This window comes from Drosophila ananassae, chromosome XR (assembly GCF_017639315.1).
Source record: "Drosophila ananassae strain 14024-0371.13 chromosome XR, ASM1763931v2, whole genome shotgun sequence".
In the NCBI taxonomy this organism is placed as follows: Eukaryota; Metazoa; Arthropoda; class Insecta; order Diptera; family Drosophilidae; genus Drosophila; species Drosophila ananassae.
This window is the reverse complement of record NC_057932.1, coordinates 20690069-20713936: the sequence shown is the minus strand read 5'-3', so window position 1 is coordinate 20713936 and position 23868 is coordinate 20690069. Positions and strand designations below refer to the sequence as shown.

At 39.7% G+C, this 23868-nt stretch overlaps 2 protein-coding genes and 4 non-coding genes across 10 annotated transcripts; all 6 read left to right on the top strand.

The window, feature by feature from the left end:
- Nucleotides 1–5107: 5107 nt before the first annotated feature.
- On the top strand, nt 5108–8684 carry LOC6501993 (ubiquitin-conjugating enzyme E2 N). 5 transcript variants are annotated; one of them, XM_014904208.3, is made up of 3 exons: nt 5109–5310; nt 5380–5441; nt 7781–8684. In XM_014904208.3, exon 3 carries the CDS (start codon nt 7882–7884, stop codon nt 8335–8337), a length of 456 nt encoding a protein of 151 aa, XP_014759694.1. In that variant the 5' UTR covers nt 5109–5310; nt 5380–5441; nt 7781–7881; the 3' UTR covers nt 8338–8684. The 5 variants fall into 5 exon arrangements, with proteins under 5 accessions (XP_014759696.1, XP_014759694.1, XP_014759695.1 ...); XM_014904210.3 differs by lacking the exon at nt 5380–5441 and having other exon boundaries at nt 5108–5310; XM_014904209.3 differs by having other exon boundaries at nt 5109–5441.
- A 5429-nt stretch (nt 8685–14113) lies between these two features.
- On the top strand, nt 14114–15195 carry LOC123257698. The gene is made up of 3 exons (XM_044717571.1): nt 14114–14270; nt 14335–14779; nt 14836–15195. The coding sequence occupies exons 1-3, from the start codon at nt 14205–14207 to the stop codon at nt 14841–14843; spliced, it is 519 nt and encodes a 172-aa protein (XP_044573506.1). The 5' UTR covers nt 14114–14204; the 3' UTR covers nt 14844–15195.
- Nucleotides 15196–21285: 6090 nt separating this feature from the next.
- Nucleotides 21286–21358, top strand: Trnar-ucg. Its single transcript has one exon. It is a non-coding gene; the product is annotated as a tRNA-Arg (tRNA).
- A 161-nt stretch (nt 21359–21519) lies between these two features.
- On the top strand, nt 21520–21601 carry Trnas-cga. The gene has a single exon. It is a non-coding gene; the product is annotated as a tRNA-Ser (tRNA).
- Nucleotides 21602–21867: 266 nt separating this feature from the next.
- Nucleotides 21868–21949, top strand: Trnas-cga. The gene has a single exon. It is a non-coding gene; the product is annotated as a tRNA-Ser (tRNA).
- An 879-nt stretch (nt 21950–22828) lies between these two features.
- On the top strand, nt 22829–22901 carry Trnar-ucg. The gene has a single exon. It is a non-coding gene; the product is annotated as a tRNA-Arg (tRNA).
- Nucleotides 22902–23868: the final 967 nt, after the last annotated feature.

The following is a 23868-nucleotide window of genomic DNA, read 5'->3' as shown; positions in this document are numbered from 1 at the left end:
TGACACTTTTATTTATTATTTATCAGAAATATTTGTTAAAAAAAAATAAATTAAAAATGACAGTGTATAGTTTGAGGAGCTCTGGTTACAGGCATAGGTTTCGGAGCCACTGCAAAGGATCAGTTGGCTTTGAGAGGCACTGCTTGTTGGGTTTTACAAGGACTGCCAGGACAATCAGTTTGAGAGCCATAGTGGGGTGAAAAGTGTAAATAATAATGGCCAGCAAGTATTTTAACAATCTAAGAACATACAAAAACCAATAAATATACAAGTAATTAATAGTTAAATAAAATAAATGTAAAACTGCAGTTCTTACAGTTTTAGAGTCCTTGCCACCCCTAGCGATCACTGCAAAGACCCTCTCAAACTGCACACTTTACAAAAACTAATAAAAAGTAAAGTAAAATAGTAATAATAGTATACTCCGTTTAATTGAAAATTACATTAAATTGAATTACAATTGTAAATTTGTATATTTTGAAATTGTCTCTGAAGTTTTAGAAGCATTGCGATCACTTGCACTACCTACAGTTTTTAAGGCCCTGCCACCCCTAGCGATCGCTGCCAAGAGGCGCTCAAACTGTAAACTATGAAAAACCACAAATGCCACCACCCCCCAACCCCCTCGCCGCTCTTAACTGTTTTGTTTTTGTTATCGCCTTCTATATACATTATATTTTTTTTTGTTTTATTTTGCACTTTTATCGTTGGTTTTGTTTTTATTTGCGAATTCGTTGTTTGCTCAATAAAATCGAAAATGCGACGCCGACTCTTAAAAACAAAAACAAACAAAAAAAGCAACAAAAAAAAACGCATCGAGTGGTGGATGGGGGTTGGCTCCAGGACTTGTGTCCTGTCTGCACGCAGTCGCCACACACCAACACACTCAAAAACAACAACACACCGACAGAGAGAGAAACACTCAAACACAAGCCTGTGCCAGACATTGACTCCAAAAAAAAATCAAAAAAAAAAAAAAAAAATTTAACCAAAAAAAAATTAGAAGGCGACAAGAACTCACAGCCTATGTTGCACCACCCAGCCACCCAAATAAACGGCCGACAGGACGCAATTTTCCACCCACACACTCATACACTCACACACAGACACTCACACAGACAGGACTTCGTCCTTTTTCGTTAAACGTCGTCCTCGTCGTCGTCGTTGTCGTTGTCGCTGCTGCTGCTGCTCTTGCTTCTTGATATTTTTTTGTGTCTGCTTCTTTTTTGTTGGCCTGCGTTGCCAAGGGTTTCCTTTGTTCCTTCGGCCACCCAGGGCCACCCAGGACCACCCAGCGCCACACCACCGCCCACTCTAAGCCAAGTCTGTTGCACTCACAAAACGAGGCGCGCGACCCCAAACAAAAACAGAAACCTCCTCACAGGACACCCAAGCGGGGGGCTACCCTGGGGGTTAAATGGATCTAATAGAGTTAGGGTTCGAGCCCCAAATGAAAACTAACATTTTATTTTAATTTTTTAGTGATTTTTTTACAATTTATTAACTAGAATTCTTAAATTTCTAATTCAAATTCAAGAAAAGTTATTTTTTTTGGCTTAATTCGAAATCAAACATAGAAAATGAATCAAATATTTACTATTTATATTTATACACTTTAAAAAAATATACATTTTTCAATTGCAGAGAATTAATTTTAAAATTGAAATTTCTTTTATTTATTTTTATATATTTTTTTAAATCCAAGATATTATTTTTTCAAAAATTTAATTTTTGAAATCAATGATATTATTTTCAATATTTTCATTATATATTTTATTTTATTATATATTTAATTATACCCGATTTTTTATAATTTAACTTTTGAAACTTCTTATTTAAACTACAAACTCTTAACTCAAAATCCTTTTAGAAAACTTTCATTTTCAAAAAATTCAAAAAAAGTTAGAAATTTCATCAAAAAAAACCTAAAAAAAAGAAACTCATTATAAAGTCCTTACAAACTTGGATTTTTTAACCAAAAAGCCCAAGATCTAACTAGTTTTTTTTTAAGGACGCACGTGATGAGAAAATAAAGACAAAAAACAATAAGAAGAAGAAGAAGAAACCACAATAAGAAAAACCCAAAAACAAAAACAACAAATCTAATCTGACTAACGGACACTTTTGACTTAACTTTGTTGTTGTTGTTGTTGTTTGGTTTTTGCGTGCGTCTAACCCTCGCTTCCTACGCCCCCCTGCCCCCCTTGAAGTCCTGCCCTTCGCAACAGCAACAACAACAAACAAAACACCGAAAAGAAAGCAAAAAAGAAAGTGAGAATTCTTCTTTTTGTTTGTGTTTTTGCATTTTCTTTTGTTTTGCTCGTTTTGTTCGTTGCGTTTTTAATATTCGACTCAAGAGAGCAATGTTCGCTCTTTCCGCTCTCTTGAGATGCATTCGCACTGCAGGCGCCACAAAGAGAGCGCATCTTCGGGCCGTGAATGTTGCGAAGCTTCTCGTTTGGCAACATTTTGTTGCTAACCAGATGTGTTGCTAATACAATTTAGTCACCACAGAACAAAAATTAAACAATTAAAATGGGAAAGTTTCAAAGGTTGCTCTTTTTCGAGTCCTTTGTTTTAGTTTCTTGTAAGGAACTATCACTTTCTCCGATCCTTCGTTTTAAAATCTCTATTTTTATAGTTAAATTGGTATCTTTGTTGGAATCTTAATCTCTAAGTGGTATTAGTTTAAGTTTTTTTTTTTTTAAGAAAGTTTAAATAGTCACTCTTCAATTGTATCTTTCATAAAATGATCCCCTACCCACCCTTAAGAGCCCGTTAGTGCTATTGAACCCCTAGAGAACTACGCCATGTTGTTGTAACTATGGTAGAAAATGGTCGGCCATTAAAATCTATGAGATGCTTGTGTATTTTTAAGAAAATGGAAGACTTCTTAAGTTACTAGATTGTAGAAATTACATATTATATTGCTAGGACTTTATTTAGTAGACTCTTCAACTAAATTGAGTATTTTTTAATTAATATTTCTTCTATTTTGAAAACAAAGACTCATTGCTATGAAATATTTTTACCTTTAGAATGTTTTTTAAGGAATATTTTTTATATTCAATATAAAGAAAATAAAAGATATTTGGAAAAAGTAAAATTAAAAGGATGTGAGAACTAAAACTCACATTTTTTTTCATAAAGTTTTAAGTTTTATGAGTATTTTTAACTTTTTTCCTTTAACATCTTATGCCTGATTTATAATTTATTATTTTATTACTTTTAAAATAAATATTTGTAAATTAAATACTATCACCTATGCCCTCAACCCCCCTGCTCCACATCAGTTTCAAAAGTTGCCCACCCGCACTCCTTTTGCAACCGAACTCCTTCAAGTTGTGCTGCTTCTTCTTCTCGGGTTTTGTGCCAAAAGAAAACCTTGATAAAATCTAAGAAAACCTCCGGCCATAAACACGAGGAAAAAAAAAACGGCAGGAAAAAAAAAACGAGAAAAAATAATAAAAACTGAATGCACTAGAACAGCTGCAACTCAAGAGCAAATAAAGGTCGCCGTCCCACTCTCCCTCCCACCCTACAACCCCCAACCCCTAACACCCAACCCCCACCCCCAACCACCGCCCCAAGCCCCCATCCCCCAAACCGGCATGCAATCCCTCTGTCCCTCTCCCTTACCCGTCCCGCTCTCGCCCACACATATCGATGGCTGCGTGAAGCGAAGCAGCGCCGTTGCAGCAGAGCAGCAGAGAGTGTCAGGTTGCTCGCTCTCTCTCGTGGGTTGGGTTAACTATCGTTGCCCAGCCTAAAACAGATCGCACGTATGTATGGTGTGTGTGTGTGTGTGTGTGAGTGTGTAATGCATATGGCTGCCCTGATGTTGTTGTTGTTTGTTTTTATCTCGCACTCAACCACACACACACACTCGAATATATATGCGGCCTATGCAATGCAATCGAGCGAATACGAATGATGAATCGCGTGTGTGCGGAAGCGAGAGGTGGCGATTGGGTTTGTTGTTGGCATTTTTAGTTTTTCTGCCGTTTTTGGTTGTTGCTTTTTTCGCCTCTTGTGCGTCCATTGGGCATTGCATTCGACGTTTCACTGTGTTCGTGTGTGTCTAGTGTGTGTGTAGTGTGTGTGTTTGTGTGTGTGTGTGTGTGTGGGCTGGACAGCCTCTCTTTTCGTTAAACGCATAAATGTTGATTATACCAAATTGACAATTTGTTGTTGTCTCACTCCGTTTACCATTTTTTGTTGTTGGCCATTTAGCCAATTTTTAGATTTTGGCAGCACTTTCCGAACATTTTTCAAATGGAGTCTAAAGGGCCTTTGCAAGGACTTTCAATTAATTAGCTTAAACTAGATAACAAAAAAAGAAATGTATTTTTTTAAAGCTTTTGCTTGGAAAACTTAAAAAAAAAAAGTTATCTTATAATACTTTCATTAACTTTTAATCCATTAAAGCCCTTTCTTATTCAGAAGTAATCCTCTTTTTAAGATTTTGTTGGAAACAATAAAGAATTTTTATCCTAACAACTTAATATTTATATAAACTTAAAGGCAAACCATACTTCAACGTCTTCAAAACCTAAAAAAAAAAAAAATTTTTAATTTTAAAATTTAAAATACTAAAAAATCTAGGTGATTGAACTAAAAAAAAGTATAAAAAAGTACAGAAGAGAGTCGAAATTCCTATTAAGTCGTAGTATAACTTTTTAAACTTCATACTAAAATCTAAATAACTAAAAATCAAACCCTAATAATCTCAAAAGCTTAGACATTCCCATTCGAAATCCAATAAGAAACTCTTGGCGCCCATATTCAAACCAATTGGATAAGCCACAAAAAGCTGAATGCTACAAAACCAGGGCTAACAGCGTGCCGCGCAGCCGATTGCTACGAAAATCGGGCACGTTTGACAGCCGCTAAGCAATAGGGCTGCCAAAAGCTGCTTCCGAAACACTAAATATAATAATTCCACAACATAGCAATTGAAAAACTAAAATCGAAAATAAATATTTAAAGGCATAAACTTTTTGAGAAAAATACTCCCCCGAACAATAAAAGCATGAATAACACCGAAAATTGCAAATGAAAAAGATATTATTTGGAGGCAACGCCCTGGCAACCCTGGAAATCTGACATTGCCGCTCTCACGTACAGAACACATGCAAGTCAGTCGCACACCGACACACGCATACCAGCAAACGTCGAAATTTTTTTTCGAGTGTGTTCGACATTCATAATTTTTGTGGCTGAGTTGCCAGGCTAAAATAACCAAAAAATCAACGAGAAAACGTTAAAAGTATTAACGAAAAATTAAAGCAAACAACTGGCCCCAACTCAGTGAGTCGAGTGTTGATCAAAATTTTCGTAACTGTAAAGTAAATCATTGTTTTTGACCCGCTACCTAAGCTCCGCCGAGAAAAGGCAACGAAAATTCCGTGTGCAAGTGCAGAGAGAACAAAAACAACAAAGTAAGAAACAAGAGGCAGCCGCAAATAAATCAAAACTATTTAATTTAATTAAAAATTTATGGTTTTTTTGTATTTTTTTTTTGTTTTTTGAAACATTTGTTCCTAAATAGAAAGAAAAGACTGCGGCATCTTGTGTGCTTTTTTTTTCTGTCACTGTGTGTGTGTGTGTGTGTGCGATTGTGTGCATGTGTGTGTATGTGGTAAGTCTTTGTTTCGACAAGAAATTGTTAATATTATATTGTTTTTTGTTTAATTATTGCGGCGTTTTCGTTTCTTTCTCTTTTTAACTTCTTTGCGAAATTTGTCTGCTCTTTTGTGTTTCTTTTCTTTGTCTTTTTCGTGCCTGCGTGTCGGTGTTTCGTTTTTTCTCTCCTAGTGTCTGCGTGTGTGTGTGTGTGTGTGAGTGAAAAATTTCTGCCAGCTCTTGAATTTTTGCATGAAAATAGCGGAAAGAAAGAACAAGAGCAGCAACTGTAAACTTATTAGCTGGCAACTTATTTAATTTCCAACTTTATTGATTTTCCAAAACACCGCATGGCACTCTCCGCCACTCTCCCCTTTGCCTTGCCTTGCCTTTTTCGCCCCACCAACTCTGCTTCTTCTTGCTACCTCGCCCTGCTTCCTCTTCCCTCCCGCTTGCGTGTCTCAGCGTGTGTGTGTGTGTTTGTGTGTGTGCGTGCGTGCGCTTGTCACCCAAAAGAAATCAATAAATTTTAATAGAATAGAAGCCGCCAGCACTCCCTCTCTGTCTCACTCTCTCTCTCCCACCTGCCGATAATTGCTAATTACCGCGGTGCTAGTTGAGGAATTATTGGAATTCTCTGTTTGTTTTTGTTTTTGCTCTTCTGGAAGCTTCCTCCTGGCCTGGCCTGGCCTGGCCCGCCTGGCGGCTGCAGTGGTGCGCATATTGGGACTCGCGTCGCGGCACGAAGCACGCGCGCCATTGTGCGTCACTAGACGCTTTGTGTCTGTTTACTTTTGTCTTCCTTTTATTTTTTTTTTTGTCTGTTTAACGGTTTGAAGGGACTGGCAAGGTCACAGTGAGGGGGGAGGGGGTGTCCTGGTAGTCCGAAGGGTGGTCCGGCTTACAAAATATTGGAAAATATTTAAAAGAAACCGCAAGGTCATAGTGGGGAGTGTTCTAGTAGTGGCAAAAGGGGTTCTCTAGTCAAGAACAAGAAATAATATTCATTTATTTTTTAATTTTATTATGGTTTTTAGGGAGGGTCCTGGTATTATTCATATTTTCATATTTAAATATATACTACTATTTAGGGGGGTTCCTAATAAAAATATAATCCTAAAATATTTTATTTATTTAATAAAATTATTCTTATAACTTTTAAGCAATATTTATTTTAAATTAAAGTTGTTAAGCAAGTCCCCCCCTTAAGTGGCAAAGAAGCTCGCTCCTCCATGCATCCGAGAGACATCTCTGTGGCATGCAAAATTCTGTGTTGCGAAAACTTTCTTGAGGAAAGTGAAAGCGACGAATCAGACCGAAAGTCCCAGCCAACCCCACCCCACCCCTCCCTCTTGCCGGCAACCACCTCATTGCCTCCCCACCTCCCCACCCCCTCACGTACACTTGGGACGACGTCCTTGAGGAGGAAAAAGCAAGAAAATAAAAAAAACGCTTGTTCTTTTTTATAACGGTGAAATGCTGCACATGCCGCTCGATTTGAATTACTTGGAGGGAGAACAGCTGTTCCATTAATTTGCAGAAAATTAAAAAAAAACAGGCATTAGTTTATATTTCAAATAGAGTATTATAGTTCTAGGAACTAAGAGTTTTAGAGGTTATAAGGAGCTTCTGAACATGAATGGACACGAAATCTAGGATCATCTGGGATCTGGGACATGTTCTGACTTGTTTTGTACCATTTTTCAACCAGAAACCATAGAAACTTGGGGTATTAGAGGTTATAAAGAGTTTCTGGACATGAAGTCTGGCATATAAGAGTGGCATCTAAGAGGTTGTAAGGTGCTCCTGGCATGAGATCTTGGATCTGGGACATGTCCTGACTTGTTTTGTACCGTTTTTCAACCAAAAACCATAGAAACTGAGTGAATCTGAAACAAAGTAGCCCTCAAACCCCGAATTCACGACTGTCATTGACTCGAAAACGCTTCCCTCCCACAACTTTTCGACCCCTTGTTGCATCCAGATCACAGTTTGTTTTGTAGTACACTTGTTTGTAAGAACTTTTCATAGAAAATTCGGTAGTTATGGCTTCGATTCAATGAAATGTGAGTGGAGAAATGCAGCGTGGACTTGCGGCTCTATTTTTTTACAATTTAAATTTATTTATTTATTATTATTATTTGTTGTTCTCTAGACACCAACAATTCCAACTGTCGGAGGAGATCCACCACCAAGTCCCGGGCTAGAGTCGAGAGAGAGAGAGAGAGAGCGTGAAGAGCTAGAGCAGAAGGGAAAATGTCGAGTCTGCCACGTCGGATCATCAAGGAGACGCAGCGTCTGATGCAGGAACCGGTGCCGGGTATCAACGCCATACCCGACGAGAACAACGCCCGATACTTCCATGTGATCGTCACCGGGCCCAACGACTCGCCGTTCGAGGGCGGTGTGTTCAAGTTGGAGCTGTTCCTACCGGAGGACTACCCCATGTCGGCACCGAAGGTCCGCTTCATCACCAAGATCTATCATCCGAACATCGATCGTCTCGGCCGCATCTGTCTGGACGTCCTCAAGGACAAGTGGAGTCCGGCGCTCCAGATCCGCACCATTTTGCTCTCGATCCAGGCCCTCCTCAGCGCCCCCAATCCCGACGACCCGCTGGCCAACGACGTCGCCGAGCTCTGGAAGGTCAACGAGGCGGAGGCCATTCGCAATGCCCGCGAGTGGACCCAGCGGTATGCCGTTGAAGACTGAATGCCTCCCCTCCCCCCGGTAGAAACACAATAGCAACAGCAACAGAAGAAAGAGAGTAGCACCAGAAGAGAAGAGCCGTCTAAGTACCAGGATCAGTTGAAGTTGCAACAGGAGATTTGTGTGTGGATTTGTGCGTTTTGGGGGCGGGTGGGGAAGAGCCTACCAGAAGAATACCAGAAGCAGTCCGAACGAGAGAGAGAGAGAGAGATAGAGCCAGAAGAATAGCCGGGAGAATTCAGAGGAGAACCTAAAGAAGTAAAAAAAACTAAAGAAACCGATAAAAAAACTACAAAAAAAAAATAATAACACCACACACTAAAATAAGATCGCAAGAAGAAGAAGAAAAATCAATATTTTTTTTTATTTTTTGTCTTGAATTGGAAGAACCTTCTCGGGCGGGATATATATTACATAAATATACGTATACATATAAATATAAAAAAAAAACAACAAAAAATATGAATATATTTTTTTTCATCCAAGCGATCGGGGCGATCGAGGGGAGAGAGTGGCGATAGCGAAAGCATTCTTTAAATAAGTTTAAATTTTAAACTTAAAAAACAAAAACAAAAAAAACAATACAAGTATCCGTTTTAAATAATTTTCTGCAGAGTTCTATTTTGGTTGGAAGAGAGGGGGGCGGCTATACTATACTATATATACGCCATATATATTTGTATCGTATCTGTATCGGAAATAACCAACCCATAACATTAACCCAACTAGCGAAAGGCAGTTTGAATTTTTTTTTTATAACAGAGAGTGAGTTAAAAATTATAGAAATTGTTTAGTTTCATTATTGAAAAATTAAATTCTCTTTTTCGCATTAAAAGTGAAATTTTTTGATAACTTTTCGATTGTTGAGCTTTGCCTGGGTTGTGTTTCGATAAGTCCCCTTGACTAAAAAAAAAATGAAGAAATTAATCTTTTTTTTTTTTTACCAAACAAAGAAGCCTTTAAGCTATTAGTAAAAAATAACAATATAAAAGTAAAACAATAAATGCATACAATATATATATTTATACAAAAAACAAAATAATAAATGTAGTGGCTGGATTTTGTCAACTTTACAGAAGAAAAAAAAAAAAACAAAAAATTATGTACAGTAATTCAACATTTTTTTTCCACCAAAAATCACTAAAAAATAAACATAAAAAAACAACAATAGCAACCACAAATCAAAGAACAAATTATAAAAAACAAAAAATCAAGCAAAATCTGATTCAGTTTCCGCCTTTTTTTTATTAAATTAATTTTTTTCTAAGAAAAAGTAAAAACAAAAAACGTGAAATAAAAACAACATAAAAATGAAAAATTTAATAAAAATTAAAAAAAAAATAAAATAAATATCAAGGTTGTGTTTTCTTTTAAGGTGGAAGGGGGGGTTTTAAATCGGAAAATTAGAAAAAGGAGTTTTTAAAAGAAAATTTTATTTAAAAAAGATTAGTTTATTAAAAAAAAAAATTAATGCTTAAAATTTGCCTTGTTTTTTCCTCCGTGTAGTTTTTTGTTGTTTTGAACTGCCCAATGGCCACACCCCCGCCCGGAAAAGCCGGAAAAACCAAAGGACCTGTTTCCCGCCTCTGATTGGGCACTCTCGCACATACACACACACACACACACACACACACATCCTATATACATATGTGGTGTCCTGGCGATTTCGAGGCCCCATTTGACCAGCACTGGGCAGTCAAATGTCGAACCTAAAGCAATTTTTTCACCATTTTCCTTCCCTGTTTCTGTTTCTCTTCCTGGGAAATGGGCGGGCGGAAAATTCGACACGGCTGGTGGAAAACGCATATGCAAAGTGCGATGTGTCCTGTCCTGTATCCTGTGTCCTGTGGGTGTGTTTGTGTGCTTTTCAGGATTTTTATCGGCAGCTTCATTGTGTGTTGCAGACACCAGGGGGGTTGGGGGTGTCCTGTCGGGTGGTTGGGTGGTCCGGCAGACCATAACTATGGCTATTAATCGTTACAAGAGGTGCCCTCCCCCTCCTCTACCAAGTGTAGCCTTTATTTTCCATTTTCCTGCCATTTCCATCCTGCTCTGGTCCATGTTGCATCTCTTTCTAGGCACATTTCCCAGGTGGGCTTCAGTTTTTCTTCTTAATTCGTACTTTCTGGCAGGCACTTGTCTTCTGATAACTGGTCTCGTATTTAAAACTAATCAGGATGCATAGTCCTGGGCCTAGGTGTCTGAAAGGATTCATAATTCTGGGCAAGTAGTGTCCTGTAAGGAACTATCATCCGAGTTTTAAGGCCAGAAGTGTTCGATCCTTGGAGTCTATAAGAAAAGCTTAAGATCTGTCCCAGACTAGAGCTACTTTAAGGACTATATTTGTTTTAATTCCTTGGAAATAGGACTGGGAAAGGACTAAGAGCTATTTCTAAGATCTAGAACTAGAGCCAAAAAAGGACAAATGGACAAGTCCTTGAGGAAGTCAATCGCCAAAGTTATCTCTCACTTGGACCCTTAAGAATATAGGGGTTAACTCACTAAGGACTGTACTCTCAATCCTGATTCCTTGATTCGATCCAAAGCAAGTGATCAAGTACAGTCACCAGAGTCCTTTTTTTCGTCCACCTCTCACTCTTCGATCGCTTTTGACACCAAAAGAAAACTTGTTGGCTGATTGTTTTGGCATTTTTGGCATTTTTGGGGAAAGTGTAATCCCACCGACATGGCACCGAGTAGGTACAGTCAATCCCAAAGGACCTCCAGGTGCACCTGTTATTGGTCTCTCGCTCTCGCTCTAGCACCGCCATTTTTGTTTGAAAGCTAATCGAAAAAGGGCGTACAGCCTAGGACACCAGCACACATGTAGCTACGAAATAGATGCAATGTCCGGAAGTACAGTCGACACCCAAAAAAGGCCAGTTAGAGTGATAGAGAGAGAGAGAGAGAGAAAGAGAGAGAGGACTAAGAGAGTGGAAGCGAGAGGGGTGGCACTCGCATCGCATTCAGCAAAACATCATCAAAATTGTAAAAATAAACAAAAGCCAACATGCATAAAACCAATTTCCATTAGGGCCAGTACACACACACACACACACACACTGACTGACACACACACATGACGCAGACACACGCACATGCAGTCCTGTGCAGTAGTGCTGTCTCTCTCCGGCAGGACATCCGGCTCTCGCTCGCACCGCTATCGTTGTCTGTATTTTTTGGCCTGTCCATTGCAGCATTGAACAAAGTTTCGGGTTTTAGATTTTTTTTTCTCTTTTCTTTTTTTGGCAGGAGGATGGGGGGGTGCCACAGGACTCGTACTTGGAGTCGGACAGTACTGGACTTTCGGTCTCTGAGTCTGAGTCTGCCTAAAAATCCTCACAAAAAGCAAAAAGGATAAAAGCGGAGTGCTCGAGAGTGAGCTGTATCCTTAATTGATATCGCAGCAAGGAATTTCAGTGTGCCAGTGCCTGTGCCTCTGCCACCCCATCCCACCCCACCCCCACCCCTCTGGAAAAATAGAAAGAGGAAAGTCCAGGCTTCGGGCAGGATGAGCTCTCTGCGCTATATCTCGTGTTTCTTCTTTTCTTATATCCTTTTTTGTGTTTTTTTTTTGTTTTTTGTCGAAAAGGGTGTATGGCACGCATGGGCGGGTGTCGGTTTTAAGGGACAAAGGGGGCCAGGGGGGTGTCCAGCGGTTAGGGCAGTATGTTTTTTTTCCACACACACTCCCCCCCTTACTCCTGTTTTTTTTTTTTTTTTTTTGGGTTGAGTTGCAAACGCAACGAGGATACTGCATGCGATAGGTCGGAAATTTTCTGCCGAGCTCGCAATCAGCTATCCTTTGGACTAGGCACCACCACCACCCCCCCTCCTGCCCATATTGCTGTCATGGTGGCGCACCTGCAGCACAAATGTGCAAGGGGTGCCAAAGGCGAGGGAGGGGGGGAGAGAGAGAGGTGTGTCAGTGTCAGTGTGTGTGTGTGCAGGACGCAGTAAAATGGCGGCATCTCAGGCCTTTGGGCTTGGCCAGAGTCCGTGTGTGTGCGTGCAACCGCCTCCCACACACCCACACACACACACATACACTCCAAGGACACCCCCTTGGAGTAGCTGCCACCCCTTTGTTTCGAGTTTGGTAGGCGCCATCGCATCGCAACCCCCTTTGGGGGCGCCCGTGCACCAAAATGCGAAGTTCATGCAACTTAGGTCTAGGGATGTCTGTCTCTATTTGCGTGTATTTGTGTGTGTGTTTAGGGGGTGGCTCTTTGGGGGTCGTGTGCGTTGCATGTCTGGCCCTGGCACACACACACACACACACACCCACACCCACACTGACAGATAGTTGCAACTTGCGTTTCACCAAAATAAGTTTCGCTCTTCAATAATAAATAAATACATTTGAAATTATGAGAGTTTTTAAATTTGAATTAAAAATAGGTAGGGAAAAGTTGATGTTTTTAAATGAAAAGTTTAAAGTTTGCTTTTAAAGTTTAAGGCTTAAATAGGAGTTTGCAAAGTTTTCACTTCAATTTTTCGAAAATTTATAGAAACAAAAACAATTTGAACTCTTGACTTGACAATTAAACTGTTTATTTTCAAGATTATTTAGTTAAATATTTTGTACTGCCATGCCGACTCTACACTCATGAAACGCACTGTGTGGTCTTTGGGTATTTAGAGATATGTTCTTGGGGCAGCCTATGGAAACTTTTCGGGGAATTAAGTCCACAAATTCAACTATTTATATAGGTATTTGAGTGCCTGGACATGTGTCCTTGTTTGTATCGGCCGATGGCCCTTCCATTAGCCCCAAATTAATTGCAACTCAAGACGTTTCAGGATAATAAAGGACTATCCTTTAATATTCTGTTGGCATTTCCCCAATCTCTATTCCTCCAGTTATTTATTTATTTATTTATATTTATATATTTTTTTTACGCTTCTGGGTCTGTTTGACGTTGACGATGACGAGGACCGAAAAAAAGTGGACGTAACACGCCTATTGTTGCCACCTCCCACACGTTCACACACGTTCTCGGCAAAAAAAAATATAAAATAAAATTCACACACAGACATGCTTCGCATGTGGCCCTGGCAACCCTTTCGCAAAAAAAAAAAATAAAAATAAAAAAAAAGGATATAAGGGAACGGACAGGAGGCGTCTAGGTGGGTTAGGGACTGGTGGGTTAGGTGGGAACCCTGGCTTTTTGGGCTCGGCCCGGCCCGGCCGGACCGAACGCTTTGGGCGCATTTCGCTTAAAGTTTCTCAACCAGAAAATCGATAAGTGCGCACGTACAGGAATATATATGTATATATATGTATGCGTGGAAATATATAAATACCATATACAACCCGCATTTATAGATAGATTTCGGGGTATTCCTTCGTATTATTAGCTTTATATTCATCATTTTTGGAATTATTTTTGGAATTTGTTTGGAAATATTTTAAATGGCATCGGACGGAAGTACCTCTCTTGAATCTCAGTGATAGGTTCTGACTGATAACACTCATAAACACGCGCATCTGTTACTAGGAGGAGGAGGAACAAGTGCTTCTTGCCAACCGACAGCTCTCCGACCTCTGACCTCCCATGCGTGTGCCATCTGTGGAATCCCCAATTTATCCCCAATAACGAATTTATTCCCTGATTTAGGCGTGAAAAATTCTGGTATTGATTCAAGAACAGAAGTCAGATGTAGAACCCATTTTTCTATCCGTGAGAGCACTCTCGCGGAGACTGTTCTTCTTATCGGGGTTCTGTTCTTCTTATCAGGGACTAGCTAAACCTTTTTTAGGTCAAGCTGAGGCTCGTGGACGATTTAAATTTCTGGCAGTATCAGTTGAAATTTGACCATTGCTTCTTCTAGAACACAGTCTCTTCAAAACCAAAAAAATAAAAAAAATGATAGCTCCTGTGATCCTGCTTTCTGTGACTTTTCTCATCTCCGCCTCCCAAGGATCGGAAGAAGTAAGAGCTGCCCGCCTCGAGTGTTTTTATTCCGAAGAGTAATTCAAATTCAAAAACTCCACAGTCCTGCTACCTGTCGGAGGAGCAGGAGGACGACTGCGCCGCCGTCTGTTATCCTATAGTTAAGCCATTGCTGAGGTACTTCGAGAAGGTCCACGAGAAGGACTTCCAGATACAACAGTTGCAAAAGGATAATGCGGAGTTGCTTAAGAACAATATGGAAGTGCAGCGCCAACTCGATGATCTGAATGTTAAATACGCAAAGTTGCAATCACAGCACCCGAAATTAAGCAACTTCCTCGACCTAATAGGTCCGAAAATTAGTAATAAAAATCAAAATGTAAACGATGAACTCAGCGACCTACAAGAAAATGGTATTGGCTATTCTCAGGAAATTCATAGAACAGTGAAACATGATTATATCGAGTCTTCTGGTCAAATAACAACAAAAGTACTAACTATTGATGTTCTGCCTAAACTTTCAGTTGATAGCCAAAAAATAAAGCTACGTTAGTAAAACAATATCTTATTATTTTTATTTATTTATTAAGTATTTTTGAGACAGGGCACTAAGTTTTCCACTTTCGATCGAGACGAAGACGGATATCCTGACAGTAATTTGGCAACTGAATATGGATGTGGATGTATTCCAAAATTAATTTTTAATTAATTTTACTATTAATTTTTTAATTCCATTGCTTTATTTGATAGATCTTATTAAGATGAATTTGTATATTTATTGATCCGACGAAAGGACTAATGGAAGAAGCAGCCGGTCCTTTGGAAAATGCGCATTTTGAGGAAAATATATCGGAGTATTCGGAGCTTTTTAGTTATTTTTAGGCTATTAAAAAACAGTTTAATATTTAATTGCTTCGCATTATTACTAATAAGTTATTAAAAATAAGTTCTAATTGAAAAAGGATCTATATATCTAAGGATCTAACTACATGTTCATATTTTCTTCCACTTTATACCCTACCATACCGCATACCATATCGATGCATCCTTCATCCTTCAAAAGCCCATGCGCTGCAAAGAACAAGGACAGCGTATGTATGTGGCAGGAATATGTGCAACACCGTGCGTTGTAGGCCAGAGAGATGGTCTCTAGTTTTCAGTTTCCCCCGCAGCGAATGGATGAAAAAGAGTCGAATGTCCTGGCAGGGAGGAGGGCAGGAGGGCAGGAGGGCAGGAGGGAGGTCCTGCGCAGAGGAGGGGCCGGAGCTAGTGCAGCTGGATGGGGCGGAAATGGGGGGAATGGACTGACTTGAAATCCCTACGTGCGCTTTGCTGTTTCATCAATTATTTATTTCGGTTTTGTGCCACTGGACATGGGGGCGGGAGGCGTGGGCGGCGAAGGATTGTTTGGGGATATGTAAGTACAAGGTACCATATAGTGGAGCACTGGGAGCACCAGGAAAGCTAAGGACAAAGCCCGCAGCCGGCGTCCGGGGCTGCCACCACTCCACCACACCACCTGACTCCCCTGACTCCCCTGACTTGGCAGCCAACTTGCTCCACTCCACTCCACTCCACTACTACTGGCACTGCCCTCCGTACAATACCTACAAACAACATTTACCATATTGTTTACTCGACTGTTCCCATCAAATATTCAGAGATCAATTGAAGCGGAATATGCTTCAGAGTTGCTTACATAATTCGCCTTTAGCCGTCCCGGCCAGACTCCTTAAAATACTAGCAGTTTCATAATTATTCGCCAGCTGCATGTGATTGGAGGTCCTTTCGTCCTCTATGGGCCAGGACGATGCCTATATCTTCGCCACTTTCTAGCCAATTCTCGAGCGGAATGTCTTAAAATATTTATTTTTTATTATTCCCCATGTCTTGTATCAAAAAACGCATAAAAAACAAATATTTGTGCATAGGTAGTTGAAATAATATTTTTTTTAAAATATATAAAAAATAATATAAAATAAAAATTAAATACCTTAATAACTGTAAAATATGCACACCATTGGTAGAGTTCAATACCATGGTATTTCATTGAAAAAAAACCGATTAAAATCCACTTTTTTAAATAAATTTACACTTTTTACAAAACACACGCGATTTAAAAAAAAAACACATTCTCTTCAACTTCCGAATCTGCAAAAAATAAACGGAAGAACCGCTAATCGGTAACCAAAAAAACTTCCAGGATGGAAAAAATGGAGAGAGCTAAGGATCAAGTGCAACCTGCTCTCAGTAACTCTGCGAAAGAACATAATGTAATGCTCCCCAATGGACACCATCTGGCTGTCTCACTTACTCTCAGAGTAAGTCTATTTATTGCTCCCTCCACTTGCTCTCCCACTCCCACGTACTGTGCTCCCTGATCATGTCCCGTTAATTTCGTGGTTAAACTCCAAGCAAAGATGAAGAGATCCAAGGATCCATGGGAGAACAAGTGACACCCGCTCTCAGTAACTCTGGGAAAGCATATGGGTTTCGCCCATATGGGCCAGGAAGATGTCTATATCTTTGCCAATTCCCATCCGATTCTCAAGCGGAATACCTTAATCGATTTGTAGATCGATTCTCCATCATTTTGCATCAAAACCTGAGAACGAAATATTTTTTCAATTTTTTCTCAAATTTTCTGGGGGATGCCCTTCAGAAATGCATGGAAGGCCTATATGGCCCACAGGGATGGCTACATCTTGGCCGATTTTCATCCGATTCTTAAGCGGAATACCTTAATCGATTTGTGGATCGATTCCCCATCATTCTGCATCAAAACCTGAGAACGAAATATTTTTTCAATTTTTTCTCAAATTTTCTGGGGGATCCTCTTCAGAAATGCATGAAGGGGCTATATGGCCCACTGGAATGGCTATATCTTAGCCGATTTCCATCCGATTTTTGAGCGGAATACCTTAATCGATTTGTGGATCGATTCCCCATCATTCTGCATCAAAACCTGAGAACGAAATATTTTTTCAATTTTTTCTCAAATTTTCTGGGGGATCCCCTTCGGAAAAGCATGGAAGGCCTATATGGCCCACAGGGATGGCTATATCTTGGCCGATTTTCATCCGATTCTTACGCGGAATGTTTTAATCGATTTGTGGATCGATTCTTCATCATTCTGCATCAAAATCTGAGAACGAAATATTTTTTCAATTTTTTCTCAAATTTTCTGGGGGATCCCCTTCGGAAAAGCATGGAAGGCCTATATGGCCCACAGGGATGACTATATCTTGGCCGATTTTCATCCGATTCTTACGCGGAATGTTTTAATCGATTTGTGGATCGATTCTCCATCATTTTGCATCAAAATCTGAGAACGAAATATTTTTTCATTTTTTTCTTAAATTTTCTGGGGGATCCCCTTCGGAAATGCATGGAAGGCCTATATGGCCCACAGGGATGGCTATATCTTGACCGATTTTCATCCGATTCTTACGCGGAATGTTTTAATCGATTTGTGGATCGATTCTCCATCATTTTGCATCAAAATCTGAGAACGAAATATTTTTTCATTTTTTTCTTAAATTTTCTGGGGGATCCCCTTCGGAAATGCATGGAAGGCCTATATGGCCCACAGGGATGGCTATATCTTGACCGATTTTCATCCGATTCTTAAGCGGATTGTCTTAAAACATTTTTCAATCCCCAAATGTATAATAAACTTATATCTATGCATGCGTTAATTAAGTATTTCTTTTAAAACATAAAAAATAATATAAAATACAAAAATAAAGATAAATGACATAAATACCTTTAATAACTGTTGAAAATGTTCATACTGCAACAAATATATCGGTAGGTTACCGTTAGATCTTTCTGCTAAGGCTCCAAATGATGTTCACAGGTTCGAATCAGGAATGTCATTATATTTAATTAAAAAACGACTAAATTCCACTTAATTAAATATGTAATTTAACCAGCACAAGGACCATTTTGTTGATAAATTTACACTTTTTTAAAAACACACGCGATTTAAGAAGAAACGTCTGCATCAACTCCCGAATCTGAAAAAATAAATGGAAGAAGTCGCAAAACGGTAACGAGGAACACTTCCAGGCAAAGATGGAGAGATCCAAGGATAGCTGGGAGTGCAAGTGACACCCGCTACACAGCGTCACCAGCTCTCCCACTCCCACTCCCACTCCCACTTACTACCTCTTCCTTAGGATTCTTTGCTCTCCCCCAATTTCCCGTTAACTTTCTCAAAGCAAAGGTGGCGAGAGGCAAGGATCACCTGTTCTCCCACTCCCACTCACTGTCTCTCCATTAGGATCCATTGCTCTCCTACTGCACTCCTTGCGATCCTTTGCTCTCCCCCAGTTTCCCGTTAACTTTTTCGAGGCAAAGGTGGCGAGAGCCAAGGATCACCTGCTCTCCCACTCCCACTCACTGTCTCCCCACTAGGATCCATTGCTCTCTCCTACTGTACTTCCACTCCCACTTACTCCTTCTTCCTTGCGATCCTTTGCTCTCCCCCAGTTTCCTTGTTTCCCGTTTATTTTTTGGGCTGATTATTCATTTGGATGCTGCAATTTGGTTTAAAAGGAGCGTTTCGTCGAGCGAGAATTTAATATTTTGTTTAAATCGGTCTTTAAATCTTTTTATTTTAAAGTAATTGTTAAATTGAAATGTATTTAAGTGTTAAATAAAAATATTCCAGAGTAGTCGCGTGTGTTTTTAAGTGTTTTGTGTAATTTCGAAGAGTTTTATTTAATTAATCTGGAAGAATTTCATTTTTAGTTAAGATTTTAAATCGTTTTTTATGGTTCCTATTGTGAAAAGTGAATTTAGGAATATTTTATCCGTGGCCGTGTTCTCCTTTCGCGTGTGTGTGTAAAGTATGCAAGTGTTGGTGGGCAGCATCCAAGGACCGAAGCGTCTCCACCTTAAAGTACAGTTAGCCTAAAAAAGAGAACTCGAACTCATGAACTGCTGGAATGTTTATGCGTGAATGTTTGCGAATTATACTTTGGGAAGAATAACTATGTATGTATGTAAGTGTTAATTTTTATTATTATTTTTAGAGTATTATAACAAATATAAATAGTTAATATGAGATATAAAATATATACTAATTCTATACCGTATACCCTGCTTATTTGAAATCCCTCCCCCAGCTATTAAGAAAAATAATTAAATGCATTTGTTTGAAAAAATGAAATAGACTAGAGTTTACACTTGAACACCTGGAAAAAAGCACCGGTAGGACATTAATCATGAATAGGGGACTTAGAATGGGTCATGGGCGGGCCCCCCTCCCCCCACTCCAGAGGCCTGCTGGGCCACAATTTTCGGAGAGAGAGAGAGAGAGAGAGAGAGGGAGAGAGGGAGGGAAAGAGAGCATTGTTGCAACCGCAACCATCAATAATAACGCAATGGGGCAAGGCAACCGGTAGCTGACAGAATTAGTTGCAAGAATTTATTTATGACTCTTTGTTGGCTGTGGCATTGTTACCTGTAATCCGCACCTCCTCTGCCCCGACCCCGCCCCCGCCCCCTCCCTCGCCCTTACCTGATTTATGGCGCCCCGATAGTGCTGCCAATAATTGGCCAAAAGAAGCAGCGCCAACTTTAGTCTCCATCTCGAAGTGGATTTCTTTCTTTATCTTTCCTTTTCTCTTTATCTTTTTTTATACATATTATATACTCTTCTTTTTTTGTTGTTGTTTTGTTTTCATTTTTTATATTTTTTATACATGTATTTTTTTTTTGGGTTTGTCATGGCCATGGCAGAAATCTCATTAAGTTTTACATGCAACGTACAACCGACATGCAAACTGCATTTGTGAATTGGTGGATGCCACCCAGCCACCCTTCCTCCCCCGCCACGCTCCTGTATCAGTGGTTGCCAAGTGCGTGGCAAGTGGAAAAGAGACAGGAGAGAAGGAGGACAGGGAGCGGGGAGCGACAGGCGAGGCTGATTAGCATATTACCATGTAATTAGATAGTTTGTAATTAATTTTAATTGTAACCGACTTAGCTTCCACATTAACAAAGACAAAAAAGAAGGAAAATAAAGGCAAAAAGAAAGAAAAAAGAAAGAATAAATAAATGAAATACTTTCCATCTTTCCCAGGCCCTTAAAGACACATATTTTTAAAGAAAAGAATAACTAAAAGTTTAGTATTAATTTAAAATAAAAAAATTAGATGTTTAGTTTATTAAAATATGGTACAAAATAAAAAATTACTTTCCAAAATACTAATATTTTTTATACAAAAAGGCAGACAAAGAAAATCATTTTTTAAAAATATATATTCAAGTTTATATATAGTTTCATAAAATTGAATTTAATATTTTTAACTCTTTTAACTCTTATTTAGCCAGTAAATATAAAAAACTGGGTAGAATACCTATAATATGGCCACTTACTTCCGGAAATTCCTGTGAATTTTCATCCAAAACAGCAGACAAGAAAAAAGGAAAAACCCAAAAAAAAAAAAAGAAAAGAAAACAGGAAAAGTGCGTTTGCCGCAGACACAAATTATCGATCCAGCCATTACCAATACAAGCACTCGCATTTTGGTAAAATTTAAGCAGCCCCAAAAAAGGACCCCCCCCTTAAGTAGTGGCTGGAAAAGGGGGAGGGCTTTGTGTGGGTGGTGGGTGGTGGGTAGTGGAGTTAGGTCCACGGGCAACGGAATTTTTATTGCAGCAACTTCGTCTTCCACTTGTTCTTGATAAAATAATCATGACCTAGCACAACACAGCCGTAAATAACTGGCCAATTGTGCGGTGCTGTTGCCACGAAAACAAGCTGAAATCGGGGCTAGCGGTCATCCAACTATTACTTTTCTTTTCTAAATTAAATAAAAGAAAAATGGGATAAATAAAGGTAATAAAACAATTTAAAATCAAAACAAGTCTTACCCTAATTTATTTAATTTTCTTACCGGCCCACCCTCTCACACTCTGTTCCCACTGCCAACCGCTCGCTCCATACATGTTCTCATCCCACAGTGTTCTCACACCAGGTTCTCTTGCAACTTGTTCTCCCGCTGGCAGAACATGTTTGATGTTAGCTCCCCCTGTACCAACTGACCGTGTGGCCTAATGGATAAGGCGTCGGACTTCGGATCCGAAGATTGCAGGTTCGAGTCCTGTCACGGTCGAATTGGTAAATTTTTTTTATTTTCTTTATCATTTTTTGTATTCTTTTTGAAAGTGTCAAAAAAGTCGAATTAGTTTGCCAATTATGTTGGAAGTGGCAAAAAAATGGTTGCAGATAGAACAGATTCTTAAGCAGCGTGTTCGAGGCGGAGGCGAATATGAGGCAGTCGTGGCCGAGTGGTTAAGGCGTCTGACTCGAAATCAGATTCCCTCTGGGAGCGTAGGTTCGAATCCTACCGGCTGCGAGATAAATAATCTTTTTTTTACATATTTTGTTTTAATTTAATTTTTTATTTTATTCTTTTAAGAGTCTTTTTTTTTATATGAGAATTTGAAAAGGTTTCTCTAAAAATATTGTATTGAAATAAATACTTTTTACATTATTTTTTTTACATCTTTGCTTTTATTTTTTACATTACATTTTTGTTTTTATTTTTAAGATTAGTCAGAATTTGTTTTATTTTATAGTTAGAGCTACCCGGGAGCAAAATTTGGCACTGATCGTGACCAAGCAGTCGTGGCCGAGTGGTTAAGGCGTCTGACTCGAAATCAGATTCCCTCTGGGAGCGTAGGTTCGAATCCTACCGGCTGCGAAAGAGTGTTCTATTTTATTTTTATTTATTTTTATTATATTTTATTCAACTATCATATGAAAACTACTAAATATGTTTCCTGAAATCTCAGTTTCCAATTAATAAAGGAAACCCCCTCTTGGAGTTACCTTTTTTGATTATTTTACACTCACCGCCATAGATTTCTGTTTGAATTTTGTCTGGCATTGCGTAGATACACAAAAACACCGGCAGACACGCACAAATTATTTACATTCGGGGCCCGGCGGGTTCGTTGAACCCTTCACAACCTTTTTTCGGTCTGTTCCCCGGCATTTATTTTTGGCAAAATAAATTCTTTTATTTTTTTTTTCGGCTGGCTTTCCTTTACTTTCGTTGCCCTTCCGTCTGGTTACGCTGTGTGCGTAGTGTATCGACCTATGTGGCCCCCGCCCCGCTCCCGCCCCGCTCCCGCCCCGCTCCCGCCCCGCTCCCGCCCCGCTCCCGCCCCGCTCCGGACGGGCTCTAAAAAGGCTCTAACCGTGTCCTGTGTGTGTGTGTGTCCTGTCTGGTCCTGTCGGGTCCTTGGTCGTTTCACAACTTTGTTGTTGTTTTTGCTTATCATTGCGGTCTGTGCTCCACCAGAGTGTCTCCCCGTGGACTTGTTTTTCGGACTGCTCCGTCATCAGCCCCAGACTCCGGACTCCGGACTCCGGAGATGATGTGCCAAATTTTCGGGGGATTAAATTAATGTAATATCACATTTTAACTTTTGCGTTTTGCCCAAAAGAATGTTCTCTTGTGGAACTATTTTAAAGAGTGCCAGGTTAAAGTGTCATGTTTCTTAAGCATTGTAATGTTGTAATTAAATGTGTAACAATTAAATATGTAATTTAAATTAGATATGCAAATTACGCAACTGACCGTGTGGCCCAATGGATAAGGCGTCGGACTTCGGATCCGAAGATTGCAGGTTCGATTCCTGTCACGGTCGAAGGACTGTAGCTTTTTTTTCCAATCTCGGACTAGCTATTTGCACTTTGGACTGTCTTAGGGTCTAAATAGTAGTTGGTTTCTAATAATCATGTCCTTGTTGCTTGTTTCTCTCTTTTTTAGTAAATTGGCATCAGGCATTGCAAGATTTATTTGACTTTTTCATGGACAAATCAACATGTGGCAGCCACCAGCGCACCAGTGCGGCTGCTAAACTTTGTTCTGCAAGTGCACTGACAAAAATACATTCAAGAAATAAGAAATATTGACGAAAATATGAAGAACATGGTTGTAATCCCTATTCCCTATTTGTCAGAGTCAAGTCTTCTTGGAATTTATAATTCTCGCAGTGCCTTCTGGTAGCTTCTGAACCTTTTTTGTTTTTTTTCGTATGCCATTGGCAGACAGAAGACAGAGGAGCAAGTTTTTAGTTTTTAGTTTTCAGCAACGAGAAACCGACAAGAGAACAAGCCCGTCTACAAAGTGGAGGACTTGGTCTGCAATTTATGTTGGAGCTTCCTTGGGAAAAAAAGAAAAAAAACAAGGGGGAGTCAGGCGTTCGGGGCACTGGTTGGCCAGAGGAACCTCTGGCCAAGAGAGCCAAAGATCCAAGCCAAAGGCCCACAGTCGGCTTAGCATAATAAACGTCAGAATTAATTGGATTTTAATTGTCTGTTAAGCGCTGAAATTAAGTGCAGCCAAACTAGATGGCTCGGCTGGTGGAGAATGTATTGCCAACTGGGATAGCTGACTGCTTTATTCCGCCGACTTTTTGCCATGAATGGACCTCCCTCCTCCACCCATCCCATCCCATCCCAGACCTCCCTCCTCCTTCATTCCGATACTGATCTTAACAATGCTCAACCAAGCGACTCAGCAGAGCCGCATATATGAAGTCTATTTGCATGTCTCCGCGTCTCCTGGTGGCGTTCTGGTGGTCGTTTGTCCAACTATATGGAGTCCAGCTA

Excerpts from the sequence above, each read along its gene's own strand:
- LOC123257698 (XM_044717571.1), top strand. The coding sequence starts at position 14,205 with ATGATAGCTCCTGTGATCCTGCTTTCTGTGACTTTTCTCATCTCCGCC. Across the intron at positions 14,271-14,334 it reads CCTCCCAAGGATCGGAAGAA|TCCTGCTACCTGTCGGAGGA; the intron begins GTAAGAGCTGCC and ends AAAACTCCACAG.
- LOC6501993 (XM_014904210.3), top strand. The coding sequence starts at position 7,882 with ATGTCGAGTCTGCCACGTCGGATCATCAAGGAGACGCAGCGTCTGATG.